Source organism: Pseudorca crassidens, chromosome 7 (assembly GCF_039906515.1).
Source record: "Pseudorca crassidens isolate mPseCra1 chromosome 7, mPseCra1.hap1, whole genome shotgun sequence".
Taxonomy (NCBI): Eukaryota; Metazoa; Chordata; class Mammalia; order Artiodactyla; family Delphinidae; genus Pseudorca; species Pseudorca crassidens.
The window spans coordinates 81,626,189-81,644,960 of NC_090302.1; the positions used below are offsets into that span (position 1 = coordinate 81,626,189).

The 18,772-nt window shown below is 40.0% G+C and overlaps 1 protein-coding gene across 3 annotated transcripts in view; it reads right to left on the reverse strand.

Annotated features, from left to right (window-relative positions):
- FRMD3 (FERM domain containing 3) overlaps nucleotides 1-18,772 on the reverse strand; it is a 315,727-nt gene that overhangs the window by 127,469 nt on the left and 169,486 nt on the right. For all 3 annotated transcript variants that reach the window (XM_067744693.1, XM_067744692.1, XM_067744694.1), the window contains exon 3: nucleotides 5,666-5,708. In XM_067744693.1, coding sequence (XP_067600794.1) covers nucleotides 5,666-5,708 — 43 coding nt within the window. The remainder of the gene's footprint in view (nucleotides 1-5,665; nucleotides 5,709-18,772) is intronic.

Below are 18,772 nucleotides of genomic sequence, written 5' to 3' on the forward strand. Positions count from 1 at the left end.
CAAGATTAACTTTTCACCCCCAGAGGAGATAGGGGCTCACAGCAAGTGGAATTCAGTCATGGGGAAATAATGTTAGATTTCCATACCTCTGAATCATAGTGTATAACTTTTTAAAACCTTTACATGCTAGTATAATTTGTGTGGTTATATAGATCCTATAGGACATGTAATTTTTGTCCTCTTGATGTGTGTCTCTGCATGTATACACATTGGGCTACAGTCCATGGTCATGGGGACAAGGCTAAAATAGCTATAGGTTTGGGGCTTCCCTGGTGGTGCAGTGGTTGAGAGTCTGCCTGCCGATGCGGGGGACACAGGTTCGTGCCCCGGTCCGGGAGGATCCCACATGCCGCGGAGCGGCTGGGCCCGTGAGCCACGGCTGCTGAGCCTGCGCATCTGGAGCCTGTGCTCCACAACGGGAGAGGCCACAACAGTGAGAGGCCCGCGTACAGCAAAAAAAAAAAAAAAAGCTATAGGTTTGAAGTGAGAAGAGTCAGTATGTATTACATAGCAGCATTCCTGCACGGAAAGCTAGGATTCTGAAAACCAAACATTCAAAATATGCACATCATCATTGCAGCTCTATTTACAATAGCCAGGACATGGATGCAACCTAAGTGCCCATCAACAGATGAACAGATAAAGAAGATGTGGCACACGTATACAAGGGAATATTACTCAGCCATAAAAAGAAACGAAATTGAGTTATTTGTAGTGAGGTGGATGGACCCAGAATCTGTCATACAGAGCGAAGTAAGTCAGAAAGAGAAAAACAAATACCATATGCTAACACATATATATGGAATCTAAAAAAAAAAAAAAAAAAAAGGTTCTGAAGAACCTAGGGGCAGGACAGGAATAAAGATGCAGACATAGAGGATGGACTTGAGGACACAGGGACAGGGACGGGTAAGCTGGGATGAAGTGAGAGAGTGGCATGGACATATATACACTACCAAATGTAAAATAGATAGCTAGTGGGAAGCAGCCGCATAGCACAGGGAGATCAGCTCAGATCGGTGCTTTGTGACCACCTAGAGGGGTGGGGTAGGAAGGGTGGGAGGGAGATGAAAGAGGGAGGAGATATGGGGATATAAGCATATATATAGCTGATTCACCTTGTTATAAAGCAGAAACTAACACACCATTGTAAAGCAATTATACTCCAAAAAAGATGTTAAAAAAAAATATGCATTTCATCTGACACTTTGTTTGCAGGCAGTCTATTACCTGAGTACTTTTGAAAGAAAAACAAATCACCAGCTCAGTCCACATTTGTACTTAGGGATATACAGTGATGGAACACGGAAATGAGAAAGATACTCCCTCAATGTTTCCCAAGTAAATTATGTAGCCTATCTGCATTTTTACCCAGTAGACAAGGAATTATTAAAAGTTGACTTTAAAGTTTCAGTTCTGGGCAGGATGGACTACTTGCACCCCACTCTGTATCTCGCCTTGAATGCGCCTATAAAACCTGGACAGGGCTTCCCTGGTGGCGCAGTGGTTGAGAGTCTGCCTGCCGATGCAGGGGACACGGGTTCGTGCCCCGGTCCGGGAAGATCCCACATGCCGCGGAGCGGCTGGGCCCATGAGCCATGGCCGCTGAGCCTGCGCGTCCGGAGCCTGTGCTCCGCAACGGGAGGGGCCACAACGGTGAGAGGCCCGCGTACTGGAAAAAAAAAAAAAAAACCTGGACAGAATATGTGCAGCAGCCATTTAAGGTCTCTGGAAAGTAAACAGTAGCAGGCAGATTGGAAACAAAGACAAGCATTCAAAGAATCAGTGAACCAGTGTTGAGTTCACCACATTTTCCCCTTTGTGTCCCCTGGACAGAACTCAGAGATACCTGGGCATCAGCACAGACTTAGAAGCTCCTAGTTAAGGCCTGAAGAGCAAGAAAAGGGGTTCTGGCAGCAACAGCAATGGCAGCAAGTAGGCGGAAGATTTCCTTTCTGGAAGATTTTAAACCTAGTATCTTAAATAATTGTAAAACTACTTATGTTATGTATTTCTTATTGGGTGAGTTTTGGTAATTTGTGGTTTTTTTGGAATTGGTCCATTTCATCTAAGCTGTCGAACTTCATAACTAGAGTTGTTCTTTGGGGTCTGCAGCGACAGATCCTCTTTTGATCCTGATATTGGTAGTTTGTGTCTTCTGTCTTTTTCTTCATCAGTCTTGCTAGAGGTTTATCAACTTTTCTTGGCCTTTTCAAAGACCAACTATTCTCATTAATTTTCTGCATCATGTATTGAAACATAAGAACTTGGATGAATCTCAGAGTTATTAATGCTGAGTGGAAGAAACCAGTTTCAAAAGATTACAAGCTGTATGGCTCAATTTATATGACACTCTCAAAAGATACAAACTATATTGACAGAGAACAGGTCAGTGGTTGTTAGTTGTTAGGGGAGGTGGGTGTGACGACACAGGGTCAGCACAAGACAGGTGTTTAGAGTGATGTGTTCTGTATCCTGACCGTGGAGGACACAAATCTATCTGTGGGCTAAAAATTCATAGCGCTGTAGAACAAAATAAAGGCAATTTTACCATATGTTCATTTAAAAAATAAAATTGAAAGTAACTCCTAAGGTCAGAGGAGAAATAAGACTGGTTTAAGAAGTTTCTCAGTTTTAAAACTGATAGTTAATAACTGCCCAGTTAATTAGTTTTTCAATTACATATTTCTCTTCCTTAATAAACATGAGGTCATCATAAAAACAAGTTTGATATACCTATCTTCAACAAGATTTGGGGGAAACAAGGTCTCTCATGTAACATTAGTGGAGTGAATTACTGTAAGATCTTTGGATGGGTATTTATCTCCAAGGAAATATAAAATGTGTATACTTTTTGATCCAACAACTCAACTTCTAGGAATTTCTAGGACAGATGTACAAGATCAAGAATATACATATAAGCATGTCTATGACAGCATAATTTGTACTAGGAAGAGACTATAAACAATGTGGATGGCCATTAATAAGTAAATTACACAGATGCATACAATTATCTACCAGAAAACCATTTTAAAAATGAGGCTAATCATCAATCACTGATTTCGGAAAAAAGTCTCTAAAATTATTAAGAAAAATAACAAGGTGAAGAATAATATATAGCGACTGATCTCATTTTTGTTTAGGAAAGGCCTTATATATGTTGGGGGAGCTTATACATACATAAAAATTCCCAGAAGGATCTATAAAACACTGTTAACAACAGTTATCTCTTTGGAGTAAGCATGGAGATATGAGCAGGAGGAGAAAGGAAATAGTTTAAACTTTTCTGAACTGCTAGAAAAACCACAAACATGATACTATTAAAAAACTATTTTCAAAAATGTTAGTAAGACATAATAATGGCTTTGTACAAAGTTTATTAACCAGGATAGCTGGCCTTCTGCCAACCCTGGGAACGTCCATAGTCAGAGGGATCTTAATGGGGTCAGGGCAAAGGACCTGAAAGTTGGTCATCGCTGGTGAGTGAGATGGGAATGGAGCAAACTCTTCCTCCAAGGAATTACGGTCTCACTGCCTACTCAAAGGTAGTCAGAATATAAACAGCATACCCACAACCAAAGAGGAAGCTGCCTGGGGTTCTGCAACCAGATCCTGTTGATAAACTCATGGATGAGTCCCAAGGGTTGGACCCAGTTTTTCTGCATTAACAATCTATAAGCCCTAGCTTAAATTTTTTCTAATTTACATTATAGTGAATATTTCCAGGACATATGCACAAGAACACAAGAAATTCTTGATACTAAAAGACATCAAGAACAACAACAAAACGAGGTTTGTGATCTTGAGAAAAATTACATAATTGTTTGATCACTAATGTTCTTAACAATACAACAGAGGACTAGGTGACAGGTAGGACCCTTGCTGGTTCCTAGAATCAGTGAGTCACCGTGTCTGGTTTAGAAATTGAATTTTACACAATTCTTTTTTCCAGATTCAGATTCTATTTGTCATTAGATTGAAACTGGCCAATAGTCATACATCAATTTTGAAACCACATTTCCCCAAACATTATATATCTTGAGTTGGTTGTTCAGATTTAGTATGTGTAGACACAAAGCTCGTAAGCAGAAACTTATTCACAAATATAAAATTTTCTCTTCTATTAAGTGTTGAAATACATCTTACTTTAGAGACAAGTTATATTTCAAAAATGTGTGCCCTAAGGAAAATATTTCATGACATTTAAGAACAAAAGTCAAAGAACTATTTACTATAAATAAGTGTACTGGAAAATTATCTAAATATTTTAAAATATATTAACAAAAATATCAAAACTTTGTAGTTAAGAGATAAAAGCCAGGCATGAGCTATTTTTTTTCACAGACAAGTTAGTTCATTCTCACTATCCTGCATATCATTCTATACAAAGCTTCCTGATAATTCTGTTCTGCTACTTCTTCTGCGATGTCTGTCCCAACTCTATTCCAGCTTCACCCCAAGAGCCTGACCTCTCTGAATTTTGCATGTGCACTGCTGCCCCTGTTTGCATCTCACACATCTTTCCTGCCCTCTCTCTGCAGCACCCATCGCCCACAGCAGCCCTGGGTGTTAGCCCGAACAACCTGGCTGGCTGTGTGTCCTGAACTGGCCAGTTTGCTCTTGAGAGATGGGAGAGATGGGTGAAGAACGGGAAGGGGCAGACAGAGAGAGGTATGAGGGAGGACAAAGAGAGAAAAAGGGAGAGGGAGGGAGGGAAAAAGAAGAGAGTTAAGGAATAGGTATGTGGGTTACTAGTTTGCCATCCATGTTCAGTTTCTTCCTTCTCCCACTTAAAAACCTTGCCCCGAATAATTTCTTCATATTTGAAAAAGAAAAGAATCCCTTGAATGATGACAAGCGACATAATATGCGCTAACCTGATCTCTGATGAGAAACTGATTTATCGCCTATATTTCAGAGCCCTGGGAACGGTGACATGAAGGGATAAATGGATTTCAGGGCAGGCAGTGAATTTCTGAGGTGCATTTCAGAAGCTCTCCTCTAAACCATAAATAAAAACAGGTTGACTACAGCCTGGCACGGGTGACTAGGACAAAACGTCATGCCACCCAGGACCATCAGTCAACACCCTCCTCACAATGCCCCAGGTGCATGACCAGATATTCTATATTCTAGAGAGATGTTTCCCTAGCCGACTCTTCCAAGAGCTCATCAGGGGGGAAAAAAGGCAGTTCAGAACACCAGAGCTTGAAAGCTATTACCCAGAAAAATATATTGGGGAGGTTGAGGGGTGGAAAAGAATACTACAATCTTCAGTAAAGTTAGCAGCAAGATCATAGTTTCAAAATACACCTGCCTCCCTCATTGCCCCCCCCAAGACTGACCTCCCACCCTGAACCATTTACTAGCAACCCCAACAATCAAAGGGAACCAGGCACCAATACCGCTGTTCGAATATGAAATACGAGGGTAAGATGGTGGGGTGGGTGAGAGACACAGGCAGCTATAGGAATAGTGACTGCAGGGAAGACCGAGGCCATCAAATAAGAGAGAAGTTACACAGCTCTCCCTGGGAGGCAGAAGCCCCCAACCCCCAGATCTTCAACTCCATCCATTTCCTCCCTGGCAGGAGAAACTTTGTAAAGAAGTAGAGTCTATCTTTGGACATTTCATAGCAAAACTGAACGCACAGATTGACACTTACATTTCATTTGCTTGGAGATGGACTTGTTAGGTTCGAGCCAGTGCTGGGGAGAAAAAAAGAGAGAGATTGTGGGTCAAACGGCTGGACCATGTGATGCATACTTAATAACTAAAACGAATTTAATAAAGATATTCTTTTTCCAAAGTACAGCCTCCGTTCCCCATAGATATTCCTCAGGGTTCCACCCTCTAAAGATCAACATGAACAATAGTCAATAATAATACCACAGGCAAGGGTATAAATTACAGAGAATTAATACTTTCTAAGTAGTATTTGAGTCATACAGTTGCTAGGAGAGAAGGACAAGGGAGAAAACATGCACTTAAATTGGATATTCCAGTGGCTCTAGTTGGCTCCTAGGTGATTCTTTGAGCTCCACTGCTCTGGGCAAACCACAGATGGCTAAAGACTTTGACATCCGTGACCTCTACGAGTCACAGTCCAGCAGCATCCTTTCAGGTTAACAGTGGGCCAAGCCAGCATTAGCTCTGTCACACACAGAGGCAATTCTTCCTTCACAGTAGGGAGGAACATATTATTTTAAATATCTTATTTCAGAGGCCTGAGATCATCAAGAAGCAAAATCAGCTCCAACACAAAACAAAGAAGCCCAAAGTCCTGAACAGCTCAGAATCGTGTTACTGCCAGGTATCTGAAGCAGACACAATGCTGGCCCCAGCGCCTAGCTCTCTCCACGCCACGAGTAAAGGTCGCTTTGACATGCCGAGATGAGGGCAGCCTCTGATATCACTAACCATGATGCCCCTGAAGCTGCTGAAGGAACGTCAGGAAGCATCACTTTATACACCAGAAGTTTATAAAGATGATAAGAGGGGTGCCAATGGGTATCCATCCAGATGTCAGGGACCCCTCACTTATGGGGCACCCACTCCCTGCTGATTACTGGAGACGAAAGAAGAGGAGGAAACTTACCATCAGTTGAGCACTTACACCTCACTCTATCTCATTTGTGGCATCCAGTAAGCCTCAAGGTTCTGTATTATCCCTATTGTTTGATGTGAAGGCGTAGCCATAAAGTTTAACAGGAGCTAGCACTGAGCGCTCAGTGAGTGCCAGACTTTCCAAGAGTCTCCATGAGCTATCACTACCACCCTGTTTACAGATGAGAACTCTTGGGCTCAGGATGTTAAAGAACTTCTCAAGGAAATGGCAAAGGGAAGAAAGGGTGAAGCTAGCGCTCAGTGGGATTCCAGAGCACAGGCCCTTAACCTCAGGCGCGTGGCCTCCCAACAGATCGGTTCACTCTAAAATGTATCATTCTCCTTGCTGAACACTCCCGGCCTCCCCAGGAGCTGGAGAATTGAGTGTTCCCATCAGTAGTCTCCAATCTTGGGTTTCAGATCTTTGTAAGTCTTTAAACAAGAATGGGGGTCTTTTAGCTGTTTAAAATAAATCTCTTTTAAATGAAGAATCTGCCAGAAAACCATGCATTTACCCTTGACACGCTGCACAAGCAAACTAACATAGCAAATTTCTTTGCTTCTGGCCAAAATTATACCAACTCATGTTGGGAACCCTGATTATCTCCTTTTTCCCCTGATTTTTTTACTGTGGTAAAATATACATAAAATTCACCATTCTAACCATTTTTAAGTGTATAGTTCAGTGATATTAAATACATTCATAACGGTGTGCTACCAACACCACCATCCATCTCCAGAACTCTTTTCATCTTGTAATATTTAAACTCTATACCTATTAAACAATAACTCCCATTCCCCCCATCCTCTTGGCCCTTGGTACCATTGTACTTTTGGTTATCTCCTTCTAATCAGAAATTATGCTTGGACTTTACACAGTTAAAATTGAACAGTGAGAAAGGCATATTGATTATACCACTTACTAGGTATATAACCTTGGGCAGAATGTTTAATTTCTGTCTCAATTTCACAACTATAAAGTGGGAATAGTAATAGTACCTACCTTGTAAGGTTGTTGTGACGATTTTAAAAGTTAATAAAAAGTTAATAAACGTAAGGTTGCTTAAACAGTGCCTGGCATGTGAAAAATACTCAACGAATGCTTGTTTGCTGTTGCTGTTGTTGTTACTTAGTAAGTACAGTTTAATTGGTAGACCACGTCTTTCAATATATGGGACACATGGAAGAGAATAATAAGACGGGCCTCTGGTGATTAAATTACTTTTCTAGAAATAAATAAATAGGATAATTTAGAACTAAGGCATGAAAACAAATAACAGAAGCCTGAGATCAATAACTATTGCTACTGTTTCACAAAGGAGGATCACCAGTCATTTTGCTAATAAAGTCTGAAATATAAGTTTTCCAAATTCTCCTTGTTTGGCATTCTTTAAATTCCTTAGCCCTTCTCTGCCTAACTTCGGCCTACCTCCCCACCTTCTCACTGCCTCCGGGAATGACAGGTAAGTTTCATTTTGTGTGCCCACACTAGTTAGTTGGTGGTAATCTCCCAGAGCTGTGAGGAAAACTCCAAGACTGTGTGAAGGCTTAGGGACAATGAGTGCGGTGATGGATTGGTTACGTCTGCTGTGCCATGATGGATTGAGTATGTCTCCCACCGAGGGGGAGGAAACATTTAAGACATGCCGCAAGGTATTTGCCATCTGTGCCCTACATAAATTATTTACTTTAAATGAACTGGTCTTCTCATTGTCCTACAAAATACGCCCTGCAGTTTCTGATCGGCTCCAACCTTCCTCTTCCTCTCAGCCTATTCATATTCTGCCCTTGCCTCTCAATTACCTTTGCCTACAATATAATCACTCACTATATACATTCCCAAGACAGCTATTCTTCCCCAATGGGATAGTCATAGGGTATAGAGTCCTAAGAAAAATAAGCCAGCAGTAATCATGTTTCAAGGGATTACAGAAAATCATTTCTTCAAAGAGCTCAATTTATTAGTATGTACTAAAATTTAAAAACCTGACTGGCCTATGGCCTAGCAATTCCTTTATTCTCTAATTTGGCCATGTGAACAAAGAGGAAAAAACCAGAATTTTCACTGCAATATTATATAAAATTAAAAAATATTAGAAATAACATTAATGGCCATAATCAGGAAGATGGGTAAATAAAATGGGTAAATAAATTCTGGGTAATTCTGCAGCAGTGTTTTATAGGAGGTAAATCTTTATATGTAACATGGTTGAATCCCTAAGGCACAGTTTGGGATGAAAAAAGTGAACTGCAAAATTAATAACTGTGGCCAGAGTTAGTTCCCAAATTGTGCACTGAAGCATCCCAGGGAAGTGCAGCCATACTAGACATCTGCTGGACACCGTGCAACCTATGAGCTCAAGGAGGTCCACAGTTCCAATATTAGAACATATTGTAATCCTTTTGATGTCATTCATTTTGCAAAGTTGGGTTTCCAGTGGTTGCTGTGATTGAAAACGAGTACCGTGCAAAAATAGGTGTGGAACAGGCAATGAGTGTGGTAGCATCTGATCTGATCCCAGGATTTGAGAGCCATGGAGTGTCCAATAAGCACATACTGCCTGTGAGTAAGTAATTATGGTTAAGAATAAACTGAAAATACTCTTTTCATGTGTGTAATGTTTTAAATGTCTACTAAGGCCATAATGGCTATGTTAGGACATAAATACTAAGTTGTTTGGATCTAACTCTTATTTAGATGGAACTGTTAAATATCCTTTTGACCTAGGGCACCATGAAATAATTACTAAGATACTGAAAGAGCCATAAACCAAGAAAGTTTGAGAACCTCTGAACTATGGTATCATACAATTAATGTGTCTTCTCTTTTTTTTAATAGCATCTTATTGTTTTATTTATTTTTTTAAAATTAATTAATTAATTTTGGCTGTGCCGGGTCTTAGTTGCGGCATGCGGGATCTTTAGTTGCAGCATGCGGACTTCATAGTTGTGGCATGTGGGCTTCTTAGTTGCAGCATGCAGACTCTGAGTTGCAGCCTGCATGCGGGATCTAGTTCCCTGACCAGGGATGGAACCTGGGCCCTCTGCATTGGCAGCACAGTGACTTACCCACCGGACCACCAGGGAAGTCCCTTAATGTGTTTTCTTTTAAAAAGTAGAAAGTACAAAACACTACCATATATTTTCAAAGAATACATAACAAGCATCTAAATGTATTTTCAAACATCTAAAATGCTACTAAATTGATCCAGTGAGGTGGGTAACGGGGAGAGAACAGGAATTTAGTGGTGTTGGTCAAAGAAAACCATGACTTCCATTTTATCTGTGATATTTTAACTTAAATTTTCACATGTATTCATGCATTACATAAATATTTAAAAATCAATTGAAAAGAAAAACCTAAGCTCTATCCAGAGAATAAAGCGGATTTCATGTAATTTAGACTCAAGAGGAAGAATTTCATATATAACAGGCAGATGCCAAAGGCAGCCACGCACCCAGGGTTGACAGTGCCATCTGACTCGGGAGCCAGCCAGCCCTGGACTCAGATGCCAGCTCTGCCACTTACTAGTGAGTGGTGTGACCTCCATCAAGTTCCTCTGTTTCCTCACAGCATCATCGTGAGGTTTAAATGGGTTAATTCATTTAGAAGCCCTTAGAACAGAGCTTGGATCGTAGTGAAGGCTCAATAAACACCAGCTGCTCCCATCTTCCTCCCGTTCACTGAGACTCCTAAGTTGGTGCCAGGGTGGTGAGCCCACATTTGTCACTCTCTTCCTCTCTCCCTCCCCACCCCACCTGCCTTCTGCTCTACATGAACATACAATTCTCCTTCCTTCTTTCATTCTTCCTTTTAGAGTTAAGAGCTGGGCAATGAAGTTGAGTCTGGACTACACCAACAACTCCTGCTGAGACTGTCTGTACAGATGGATTACACACTCATGAGAAAATAACAACCATGGTGTGGTGTGCTTGGTAATTAGATATAAGGCTTAGAACATCTATCACATTGCTATTTTCCCCTTCAATTGCTACTTGGAATATATGATATCTTTTTAAGTCTGTTTCCTTGCTGAAAACTGATATTCCCAGAGAGAGGAAGAAAGGAAAACCTGCCAACCAAATATCTGAATTTGAGGCTGAAACTTTCCTTTCCTCAACTCTTATTTAGCATAAAAATTGCAAAGACTAAGGAAGCTAATACCCAATCATTGATTCTACTTACGGAGCTTTGGGAGAAAGATGAACCAGAGGATGCATCCTTAGCATGATTTGAAAGTATCAGGAAGGTGTCTGCAGGAGGGTGTGTGAAGGCTCAGCCCAGATCTCCTTTCCCTTTTGTCTGACTTTTTTTTTAGAAGGCTGCTCTCAGGTTACTGGAATCCATTTCGAGGTAGAGAATGAACCTTGCCACCTACCCCCACCCCAATCCCACAGGAAGTCAGCTCTTAACTAATAACTGACAGATGTGGGAGGATAAATACCTCTGCTCCCTTAGCTGGGACATCTCTAAGGCATGACCTATATGCTTCCTGAGCTCCTCTGTGGGACTGGGCCTAAGTTACTTTCTACTTGACTCTGCCCAGCTTCGCACACTTGCACACCCTCCTTCTCTTCCATGTCCAATCCCCCACTCTCCTAAAATCTTCTCTTGGGAGCATTTCCTAATAAAACTGGAATTTTTATCTCAGGTTCTGCTTTCTAGGAACTGAACCTAAGACAGCCTCCCTAACTCTCCACCAAAAACTGCCCTCCGTGGTATTTAAAATTCTTCTATTCAACATTGATTCCTTTCACCTTAGGCTTGAGCCCTGGTAACTTGCACATTCCCTGTAAGGGGTCCCAATTTAGTACTGTTTTCAGTATTGACCACCTAGCCTGACTACAATTCAAGTCATTTCTTAGAACAAATATATTTTGATTGACAGTAGCTTGAAGAAAAAGAGGAAGAGTAGAAGATAGCTACACAAAAGAGGTGAAAAGTTGACAGGTGCCTAAATCCTCTAGGCCCTGATTTCCTTCTCTGTGATCTTGTGGGTTGGGGTTAGCAGATTCCAAAGCCCCTAAGATTTCTTTAGCTCTCACATTCCACATACTATGAAGTGAAGGATGAGAACATTGCCGACAAATGTTTCTTTCTTTTTAATTTTGCTGCTGCATTTAGCCCTAAGAGATCATTTTTCTCTACCCCATCACAGAAATGATGCACTTCTTTCATACTTTCTAATTTTGGCTTGTCTGGGGAAAAAGAGTGTGGGTGTGAGTTAGTGATTTATGACTAAGTAGATTGATTTTCTATTTGGTAGCTGCTGAGATTAAAAAAAAAAAAAAAAGCTCCCCAAAGTAAACAATATAACAGTTATCCTCAATGCTGGGCTTCTGTTGAAATTGATCCAGCCTCTGATTACAGAATAAATTACACACCCCTCTGTTATCTTTCTCAAAACCCTTGGTTCCCTACACCAAAGTAATCGGTAGACTAAAGAAATGTGTTAAATAGCCAATGGGGCTTTAAACAAGAATGAATGTACCTTCCCAAACAGGAGATTGTTTTTCCCCTCAATAGTAACCAGATCCAAAATCTGACCAATTCCCATCATAGCCCTGAAAAGATGGCCTGATTCTCACATCTCACCTGGACAAAGCCCCAAAGTAACTCAGTCCCTGCATTAGCTAGCCAATTTATGCCATTTCTAGGCCCTTCAGCCTTTGCTGGGGAGAAAACAACGCCATCGAAATGAATGCAGCCTTAACAGTGTTCTGGATAATAAAGTTAGCCTAGGCCCTAGTTATTTCACTCCCAGGAACAATGGTTTCCACTCCAGTTTCAATAAAATCTACGGCAACAAAAATATCTGCAGATCAGGTATACTCAAAGTTATTGTCCGTTTGTAAGTCAATCTACGTAAGAAAACCTCCATGTTTTTGTTACGGTGTTTTTTACTCCTTCAGCCGTAACTGCTTTTGCTTTCTAGGTTCTTAAGGATGAGCAAAATAGAAGTAACTGTGAGGAGAAGAAACACTGCAGGGAACAGGAAAGCATAAGCACCTTTTTTTTCCATAAAGGACCAGATTGTAATTATTTTAAGCTTTGTGATCCATATGGTCTCTGTCAGGACTACTCAGCTCTGCCACTGGAACATAAAAGCAGCCACAAACACAGAAATGAATAGAAGTAGCTGTGTTCCAAAAAAACTTTATTTAGAAAAACAGATGAGGGCCATCCTGACCCTTGTGTGCCAACCTTTGCTCTACATCCAAGAAATCCATAATGCACACTTAAAGAAAAAGCTAGTAGTGGTCTGAAATACAATAGAGTTTGTAAAAAGTATTTGTTGCTGTGCAACTTAAAGTATAGTAAAATACCAAATGCAATCATAAGGGAAATTACGGGATTCCTTCATGCTTGTTACAATGGAATTTACCACTGTATAACATTTGCTGTCATGTCATATAAATTTAACAACACTACCAGCCAAATTTTTCTAAAGTCTAAGTTTTCCTACTCGCCAGACCCATGGATCTTTTCAAACTGTTTAAAGCATGGAATAGTAAAAAGATAAGTTATATATGTTGATAATATAGAGTAATGCATTTAAACAACCACCTATGGCGTAGATACTTTCAGTATCCCCATGTTACAGATAAAGAAATTGAGGCACAGGTTAAGGTCAAAGTCATACAAACAGCAAATGGCAGGGATAGGATTTGACCCCATCTTCCTGGTGTCAGTGTTCTTAGCACTTGAGCAGTAATGTCCTCTGATCTTCCCTCTTCTTGATATTTGAAACTGCAGCTCATTCCTTTTCATTAATTCTGTAACTACCCATATGCTTCCAGAATGTCTCTCTCTCCTCATTCTGTTCTTTCTGCTCTGTATGTTCCTGGTCAGTCACCACTGCAGGTTTCTCCTTCTGGACCATCCTTTAAAATATAGATGTTCTTCAGCTTTCAGATTCTCCTGTCCGTTTATACTCTCTCCCTCAGCACTGCAATCTATTTCTCAGGGCTTTAAAGTAGTAAGGACCCCATGGGCTCCAAAAATCTCCAACCGTGACCTAAAACTTTTTCAGTAAGCTTCAGATCAATACTTTCAACTATACCCTAAACCTCTCCACCTCAACATCTCACAGTCATCCCAACTCAACATGTCCAAAACTTATCAACCCACTCTCTTTGTACAGTTTATCTGGTAAATGGTTCTACTTGTGCTTGGAACCCATGTAAGAAGTCCAGACACTCTGCTGGAAAGGTCATGTGGAGAGGCCCCAAAAACACATGCAGAGGTAAGGGGCCCCCAAGCCCCACCTTCCAGTCATCCCCATAGAGGTACCAGGCATATGAATAAAGATGTCTTGGACAACCTCAGACCAGACCAGCCACCCAGTGAGTGAGTCCAGTCAATCCCATGCAGAGCTGAAGAATCACGCAGCTGAGCCCTGCTCAAATTCCTGACCCACAAAATCCTGAAATATAATAAAATTGTGTTGCTTGAAGCCACTAAGTTTTGGGGAGACTTGTTACACAGCAATAGATAACTATAACTCTTCCTCCTTGTTACGGACTGAATGTGCCCCTGTACCACAAATCCACATGCTGAAGCCCTAACCCCCATGTGATAGTCCTGAAGGTAAGGCCTTTGGGAAGTAAGGTTTAAAAAGAAGTCACAAGAGTATGACCCACACGATGGGATTAGTGTCCTCGTAAGATGACAAAGAAAGACCAGAACTCTCTCTTGAGCTCCTCCCGCCCACCACCCCGCCACGTGAGGACACAGGGAGGAGGCAGCCATCTGCAAGCCTAAAAGACAATTTTTGCCAGGAACCAAATCCATCAGCACCTTGCTCTTGGACTGTCCAGCCTCTAGAACTGTGAGAAATAAATGTCCTGTTTAAGCACCTAGTCTACGGTGTTTTCTTGTAGCAGCCCAAGCTGCCTAAGACACTCATCATCATTACCTCCATAACACACAATTACAAGTGAACTCTGAAAGATATCTGCTGGAGCATGAATGAAAAAGAAATAGGTCTGCTTCATACTGTCATTTCCTAATCTCTACTGTTTTTGTTTCTCCAAGTGATACACTATACTCATACTTACATTCCAGCCTCTTCCCAGCTGGACTTAAAAACTGTCTTTAAAGTTATATTGAAACTTCCAAACCTGCTCGTCTCCATTCAGCTCTGATGTTCTTCCCTGCTGGAAGCCTCCAGTGAGTGCTTCTCTTTATAATGATGGCACTTAAACCTTACCTTTCTAATTAATTTCTACCTTCATCTGAACCAAACCCAGGAGGTTCCCACCACAAAGGAGAAAGATTGTCCTACATTGGATATCGTCCCATTTTTTCTACCTCAAACAGAGATAAAATGGCATTTCCCAGCCTTACTTATTCTTTTGTCTGCCTTTTTAAAAAAGTTCTGGGACTTCCCCAGAGGTCCAGTGGTTAAGACTCTGCCTTCCAATGCAGGGGGTGTGGGTTTGATCCCTGGTCAGGGAACTAAGGACCCACATGTCACAGGGTGTGGCCAAAATTTTTTTTTTAAAGTTTCAAGTGTACAACATAGTGGTTCAATAATTTTATACATTAAAAAAATATCACCATGATAAGTCTGGTTACCATCACCATACAAACTTATGACAACATTATTGACTATATTCCCCATGATGTACATTATATCCCCATAATTTATTTATTTTATAATTAGAAGTTTGTACTTCTTAATCTCCCTCACTTATTTCACTCATTCCCCCACCCTTCTCCCCTCTGGCGACCACTAGTTTATTCTCTGTATCTGTGAGTCTGTTTTTGTTTTGTTTTGCTTTTTAGACTCTACAAATAAGTGAGATCAAGTACTATTTGTCTTCCTCTGACTAATTTCACTTAGCATAATACCTTCTAGACCCATCCATATTGTTGCAAATGGCAAGATTTCATTTTTTAATATTTTTTTATATTTATACATATAATCACATCTTCTTTATCCATTCATCTATCGATGGACACTTAGGTTGATTTCATATCTTGGCTATTGTAAACAGTGCTGAAATGAACACTAGAATGTATATATCTTTTCAAATTAGTGTTTTTGTTTTCTCTGGGTAAATACCCACAAGTGAAATTGCTGAATCATATGGCAGTCTCACTTTTAACTTTTTGAGGAACCTCTATAGGGTTTTCCATAGTGGCTGCACCAATGTACATTCCCACAACAGTGCACAAGCGTTCCTTTTTCTCCATTTTCTCACCGACACTTCGTATTTGTTGTCTTTTTGGTTACTGTTATTTTGACAGATGTGAGGTGATGCTTCATTCTGGTTTCAATTTGCATTTCCCTGATGATTAATGATGTCGAGCAGCTTTTCATGTGTCTGTTGGCCATCTGTATGTCTCCCTTGGAAAAATGTCTATTCAGGTCCTCTGCCCATGTTTTAATCTGGTTTGTTTTTCTGATGTTGAGTTGTATGAGTTCTTTGTATATCTTGGATATTATCCCCTTATCTGATATATCTTTGCAAACTTCTCCAATTCAGTAGGCTGCCTTTTCATTTTGTTGAGAGTATACTTCACTGTGCAAAAGTTTTTTAGTTTAACAATCTCATTTATTTTTGTTTTTGTTTCCCTTGCCTGAGGAGACTTATCCAAAAGATATTACTAAGATTGATGCCAAAGTGCATACTGCCTGTTTTTCCTTCTAGGAGTTTTATGGTTTCAGGCCTTACATTTAAGTCTTTAATCCATTTTGAGTTTATTTTTGTGTATGGTGTGAGAAAGTAGGACAGTTTGATTCTTTTGTGTAGCTGTCCAATTTTCTCATCACCATTTATTGAAGAGGCTGCCTTTTCCCCATTGTGTATCCTTGCCTCCTTTGTTATAGATTAATTGACCATCTAAGTGTGGGTTTATTTCTGGGATCTCTATTCTGTTCCATTGAACTTTGTGTCTGTTTCCATGCCAGTACCATACTGTTTTGATTATTATAGGCTTATAATATAGTTTGAAATCAGGGAGCATGATACCTCCAGCTTTGTTCTTTCTCAAGATTGTTTTGGCTATTCAGGGTCTTTTGATTCCATACAAATTTCAGAATTATTTATTCTAGTTCTGTGTAAAATGTAATTGGTATTTTGATAGGGATTGCATTGAATCTGTAGATTGCCTTGGGCAGAATGATCATTTTAACAATGTTAATTCTTCCAATCCATGAGAACAGTATAACTTTCCATTTGTTTCTGTTGTCTTCAATTTCTTTTATCAATGTCTTATAGTTTTCTGAGTACAGGTTTTTTACCTCCTTAGTTAGATTTATTCCTGGGTATTTTATTCTTTTTGACACAATTGTAAATGGGGTTGTTTTCTTAATTTCTCTTTCTGATAGTTTGTTGTTAGTATATAGTAACACAACAGATTTCTGTATGTTAATTTTGTATCCTTCAACTTTATGGAATTTATTTATTAGTTCTAATAGTTTTTTGGTGGTGAATTTGGGATTTTCTATGTACAGTAAGTCCCCTACATACGAACGAGTTCCACTCCAAGAATGTTCATAAGTCCAATTTGTTCATAAGTCCAACAAAGTTAGCCTAGGTTCCCAACCAGCACAATCGGCTATATAGTACTGTACTGCAATAGGTTTGTAATACTTTTCACACAAATAACACACAAAAAACAAACACAAAAAATTAATAAAATTTTTGTTTGTTTGGGGTTTTTTTGCGGTACGCAGGCCTCTCTCTGTTGTGGCCTCTTCCATTGCGGAGCACAAGCTCCGGCCGTGCAGGCTCAGTGGCCATGGCTCACGGGCCCAGCCACTCCGCAGCATGTGGGATCTTCCCGGACCAGGGCACTAACCCACGTTCCCTGCATCGGCAGGCAGACTCCCAACCACTGCGCCACCAGGGAAGCCCTGTTTGTGTTTTTGATATTGAGGTACATGAGCTGCTTGTATATTTTGGAGATTATTCCTTTGTCAGTTGCTTCATTTGCAAATATTTTCTCCCATTCTGAGGGTTGTCTTTTTGTCTTGTTTATGGTTTCATTTGCTGTGCAAAAGCTTTTAAGTTTCATTAGCTCCCATTTGTTTATTTTTGTTTTTATTTTCATTTCTCTAGGAGGTGGGTCAAAAAGGATCTTGCTGTGATTTATGTCAAAGAGTGTTCTGCCTATGTGTTCCTCTACAAGTTTTATAGTGTCTGGCCTTACATTTAGGTCTTTAATCCATTTTGAGCTTATTTTTGTGTATGGTGTTAGGAAGTGTTCTAATTTCATTCCTTTACATGTAGCTGTCCAGTTTTCCCAGAACCACTTATTGAAGAGGCTGTCTTTTCTCCATTGTAGAATCTTGTCTCCTTTATCAAAGATAAGGAAACCATATGTGCGTGGGTTTATCTCTGGGCTTTCTATCCTGTTCCATTGATCTATATTTCTGTTTTTATGCCAGTACCATACTGTCTTGATTACTGTAGCTTTGTAGTATAGCTTGAAGTCAGGGATTCTGATTCCTCCAGCTCCATTTTTTCCCCTCAAGATTGCTTTGTCTATTCGGGGTCTTTTGTGTTTCCATACAAATTGTGAAAATTGTTTTTCTAGTTCTGTGAAAAATGCCATTGGTAGTTTGTTGGGATTGCATTGAATCTGCAAATTGCTTTGGGTAGTATAGTCATTTTCACAATGTCGATTCTTCCAATCCAAGAACACGGTCTATCTCCATCTGTTTGTATCATCTTTAATTTCTGTCATCAATGTCTTATAGTTTTCTGCATACAGCTCTTTTGTCTCCTTAGGTAGGTTTATTCCTAGATATTTTATTCTTTTTGTTGCAGTGGTAAATGCGAGTGTTTCCTTAATTTCTCTTTCAGATTTTTCATCATTGGTGTATAGGAATGCAAGAGATTTCTGTGCATTAATTTTGTATCCTCCTACTTTACCAAATTCATTGATTAACTCTATTAGTTTTCTGGTAGCATCTTTAGGTTTCTCTATGTATAGTATCATGTCATCTGCACAGTATCATGTCATCTGCAAACAGTGACAGTTTTACTTCTTCTTTTCTGATTTGGATTCCTTATATTTCTTTTTCTTCTCCCTTTGCTGTGGCTAAAACTTCCAAAACTATGTTGAATAATAGTGGTGAGAGTGGGCAACTTTGTCTTGTTCCTGATCTTGGAGAAAATTGTTTCAGTTTTTCACCATTGAGAATGATGT